This window comes from Chelonia mydas, chromosome 17 (genome assembly GCF_015237465.2).
Source record: "Chelonia mydas isolate rCheMyd1 chromosome 17, rCheMyd1.pri.v2, whole genome shotgun sequence".
Classification (NCBI taxonomy): Eukaryota; Metazoa; Chordata; order Testudines; family Cheloniidae; genus Chelonia; species Chelonia mydas.
The window spans coordinates 4244794-4249619 of record NC_051257.2 but is presented as its reverse complement, the minus strand read 5'-3'; the positions used below and the strand labels follow the sequence as shown (position 1 = coordinate 4249619).

At 50.3% G+C, this 4826-nt stretch overlaps 1 protein-coding gene across 2 annotated transcripts; it reads left to right on the top strand.

Moving 5' to 3' along the window:
• Positions 1–64: 64 nt before the first annotated feature.
• Positions 65–4586, top strand: MRM3 (mitochondrial rRNA methyltransferase 3). 2 transcript variants are annotated; one of them, XM_037880704.2, is made up of 4 exons: positions 65–351; positions 2431–2675; positions 3298–3465; positions 3910–4586. In XM_037880704.2, exons 1-4 carry the CDS (start codon positions 65–67, stop codon positions 4485–4487), a joined length of 1278 nt encoding a protein of 425 aa, XP_037736632.1. In that variant the 3' UTR covers positions 4488–4586. The 2 variants fall into 2 exon arrangements, with proteins under 2 accessions (XP_037736632.1, XP_043387252.1); XM_043531317.1 differs by lacking the exon at positions 65–351 and adding an exon at positions 2796–3004 and having other exon boundaries at positions 2535–2675.
• Positions 4587–4826: the final 240 nt, after the last annotated feature.

Below are 4826 nucleotides of genomic sequence, written 5' to 3'. Positions count from 1 at the left end.
CCGCGGAGGGTCACGTGCGCAGCCGGATATCCGGCGGGCCGGGGCCACTGGGGGTCAGGGCAAGATGGCGGCGCTCAGGGGCCTCACGCTGGGTCCTGCCGCTGGTGCCTTCCTCCGGGCTGAGCCGGGAGGAGCCGGGGCGGGCGCGGCTGCGGGGCGGCGCTGGGTGCGGGCGCTGCGGCGGAGGCCGGTCCGCGTGCTGCCCCCCCGCGAAGAGCAGAGAGCGGCCGCCCCGGCCGGGCGGGACCCCGCGGAGCCGAAGGGAGCCCGGCCGGGGCCGGCCCCGGAGAAGAGCCCGGCCGGGCAGGGGCTGCGCTACGAGAAGGCGGAGCCCGGAGACAGGAGGCTGGGGTAAGGCCCTGCGGCGCTCCCCGGCCCCAACCGGCCCCGCAGGATCCGCGCTGTGCGAGAGCCGCTCGCTCCCCTCCCCCGCTCCGCCGGCTCCCAGACACGTTACCATGGCAGCAGTTACGCCGAACAACGTATGGGGACCCCCCCCCCCCCCGTTTCCCTTGCCTCCCTCCGCTACTGACAGAGACGCGTGGCACAGCCGGCCCCTTGCCCCCCCCAACACACACACCCGGGCTGCTTCCAGCTTGGGCCCGGCCAAAAGCTACCTGCTGGCAAGGCGAGTAGGTCGGGGCTGCTTTAGTGGCGGGTAACGCATTGGGCATTACAGCAGCAGTGTAGGCCTAATGTAATTGGCACTGATGATCTGCAGCCGCTAGCCCGACTCTCTTTTCCGGTTGTACCTATTGTAAGTATTGTGCAAAATCTCATTGTAGAAATCAGAGTTCCTTTCAGATGGTCAATGCAATAGTCAGACTTACGTCCTCAAGGCTAATAGTTTACTTATCTGCTAAATCACAAAAAGTCTCCAAGCTATTCGTGCACATGAGTGAGGTTTTTACATTTGGCTTCAAGTAATGATTTAAGTTGGGTTGCTACCAATTGTGGAGCATGCAAGCTCCATGTTTGAGTGCATGCATGAACCCTGAAAGGAAAGCAAGGCACAAGTTCAGCTTAGCTTCACTCTACACCCGTCCCTTTTCCTCTGCCTTGTCCCCCTCACCCTGCTTCCCTTCAGTTTTCTTTACTTCAGCTTAAAAAAATAATCATGGAATGAGCAGGATGTTTGCTGCCTTCACATTGTTCCCTCTGCTCATGTTAAATCCTTTTTTCTACCCAGTGTCTGTCTTGTCTGTTTAGACTGGAAGCTCTTTGGGGCAGGGACTGTTTACTTGGCTGTTTTTGCAGCTCCTAGCACAATGGGGCATGGCCCTTGGGCACTGCTGTAATAAACATGCTACATGAAATAATGGAAAGAGAAACTGGGGCCAGTGGTGAAATTCACAACATCAGAGCAAATCGTGACAGGAGAGGGAAGAATTTTCAAAACCTCAGCCGTTAGGGAGCAAACTTTTTAAACCAATAAAATCAAGGAAATCTAAAGTTATATATGGTAACAGCCTAACAAAGCCTTAATATGCTGCATTGTGAAATTCTTCTGTCAGCTCATGGGAGAGGCACCAAGTTTCTGACTCTGGTGTTTGCCTGCCAGTGCATGAGCCTTCTTGCTTTTGCATTTTTCCACGTAACTATTAAGATTTCAGCAAAAGCACTTGCAAATAATTTGCTAACAAGCTACTCTATGGTCAGTGTCTGTTCATAAATCCCTTAGAGTTCTCAACCCTTTTTTGAATGATATCCCACTTTTTTTTTTTAATATTGGCAGTGGTCCCTCCCCCTTTAGAATAGCGAGAAGGACGCTGCCACCTACTGTTGCTATTGAGTTTGTTCAGGAGATACCAGGTAACTTACTTACATCAAAAAAAAAGGAGTACTTGTGGCACCTTAGAGACTAACCAGTTTATTTGAGCATGAGCTTTCGTGAGCTACAGCTCACTTCATCGGATGCATAGCATATCGTGGAAACTGCAGAAGACATTATATACACACAGAGACCATGAAACAAAACTTCCTCCCACCTCACTCCCCCGCTGAACACAAGTCAAATGGTACTATAAAAACACTTGTTACCTGTATTAGTGCTTCTGCTGTCAGTCCTTGAGAGATCTGGGCTTGTTCAGTACTGGAAAGCAGATCTATGCAAGGCCCCAAGAAGGCTTGCTGTGCAGCCAAGTCCCCCTAGAAAGTTTGGCTCCTGCACCCCCTTCTGGTTGAGAACCATTGCCTTAGACTGATCCTGCTGTAGAGGTTAATAAGGGTGAGCATAAGGGATCCTATACAATAGCAGTAGTAGCTGCAGCCACTCTTAAATATGTATGCGGACAATCATTGGACAGAAGGAATAATATTGAGTCCAGGAAAGTTTTGAGTAACATCCTCCACCTGCAAGTGGCAAACTTCAAAGCTGACCAGAGATGTTACTAACATCCCAGCAGTTTTAACTGGTCATCTTCTCTATAGAAAAGTGGTGACAATTGCCAAGTCAAAGAAGTTTCGCGATCAGCATGGGAAGATTCTGCTGGAGGGTCAGAGACTTATCAAGGATGCCCTGGACGCTGGAGCAGTGCCCCAGACTTTCTTCTTCAGTACTGTGGGGCACCTGAAGGAACTGCCTGAGGAAAAGCTGAAGAAAACCACTCTAGTTAAGGTGAAGTTTGAAGACATTAAGAACTGGTCTGACCTCATAGCTCCTCAAGGGCTGATAGGTAAGTTTGCTTTAGAAATAGTAAACAACGGGTAGCTGCACTTAGCAGTTATTAAAATAAATGTAGCGACAAATACGACTTGACTGTCTCTTCACTAGCCCATTCCTGTTACTCTGCCAGTGACATGGTGTCAGGTGGAATTGGCTAGAAGAAGGATTCCTCTGCTTCCACTCAAACTGACGTGATAGACGGTCTTGTCACTTGCCCCTCCACTTGAGGAGGGGACTACATTTCAATAGACCTCCTCAAAGCTTGGAAGATGATTGGCACTCATGGTGGCTCTGAGGCCTCTGTCTAACTGACATCCCTGATCGTGCCTGGTAATACAGGTATTCTGCTGTGGTGTGTGGAAAAATGGCACCTATGATTTTGAGCTGATGATGCCCATGAGGGGTGGGTTTTTTTTTTTAAATGATGCTTTCATTCTTTTCTTTACTAGGAAAACAGTCTTATGCAGACTCCAGCAGTACTGCTCCTCACCCTATCTTCAGTACTTCCAGCTCCACCACAAAAGTATCAGTTAAATCAGAAGTGATTAAAACAGATGCATCCCGGGGCAGTGCTATGTCAGAAAAGCCATTGAGTCTCATTTGCCAATGGGCCTCTCCCTTTGTTTCCTCAGGAATCTTTTCCAGACCTGACCATGCCAAGATGACTTACCCAGCTGTCCACCTACAGAATTCGCTGCCCCTGTTCCTTATCTGTGACAATCTCCGCGATCCAGGAAACCTGGGGACTATACTGAGATCTGCAGCTGGAGCAGGCTGCAGCAAAGTGCTGCTCACCAAAGGTAGGCCTCTCCTTTGGAGAGCAGGAGTCTGTGATGACTTCAGCTGTGGGGTTGGGAGAGTTGAATGAAAAATCAACCATTTTGAAAAGTAGTGAGATTTCATTTGATATGGATGGAAATACACAACAGCTCACAGTGTGTTGGACCTTCTGTGGATACTCCTGTGACCCCTAGTAAGTCTAGGGGCCTAGAACAAAGGCAGGTTCATAAGTACAGCACCCCATCTATAACTCTGCAAACTGAGGGAGCTGAAGAGAAGTTAGCTTTCCAATTTGTGTGGTGCTACGGTACCATAGGCCCATATAACCCCTCCTGGCTGTTTCAGATGATGGCTTGCTCCAGGAAGCTTTTAAGCATTCTCCTTTGATGCGCTTTCTCACTAGCACTGAGTGCTGAATGCATATGCTTGTGGAGATCTTGCACCTTCACTGTTTTCTATTACAGGCTGCGTGGATCCTTGGGAGCCCAAAGTGCTTCGTGCAGGCATGGGGGCTCACTTCCGCCTGCCCATCATTGCCAATCTGGAGTGGGAATCCATTTCCCGCTATCTTCCCACAGACACGCAGGTCCATGTGGCCGATAGCCGTGACCCAAGAACACAGGACAAGATGGAGGATGTGTCGGGAAAGGTCAGCAGCTATGGTTGGGTTTCCAGACCTTACAACTTGAAGGCTCAGATAGGCAGAGAGGACTTGGCTTTTGATTCAGAGAGCGAGGAGGAGGAGCAGGGAACAGATGAGGCCTGGTTCCCAGAACTTGACACTCAGTGTTACCACGAGAACTGGACACGGGCTCCAGCAGCAGCAGTGGTGATAGGTGGGGAGACCCATGGTTTGAGCACAGAAGCACTTCGGCTAGCAGAGAGCACGGGGGGAAAGAGACTGATTATTCCTGTTGTCCCAGGTGTGGACAGTTTGAACTCAGCCATGGCTGCGAGCATCCTGTTGTTTGAGGGGAAGAGACAATTGCAGATGAGGAAGAAGCAAGAAAGCAAAAGACAGACATTCCCTGCCTTGGGCTAAACTGTGCAGGAGACCATTCAGCACAGAAAGAGCCTCCTCTTCTTTATGTTCCCATGCAGGCAGCTTGCAGAGGAATCAATAAAATTACAGGTTTTGCAACGGCTATTCAGTTTACACTTGCACAGCTGTTAAAACAGACCTGCCCCTGAGAGGTCCATGCCCATGTTCAACATCCAGCCACTCCACAGCGTGCCCATGATCTGCACTTGATGCCCCTTAGCATTGGTGGAACACATGAAGTTTTGAGCAGGGTGCCCAAACTTTGGGACTCCAAGGGCCACACTTACCTGCAGCTGCCATCATCAAGGTGTAGGCCTTGGAGAGAGCAGGCCTTTGCAC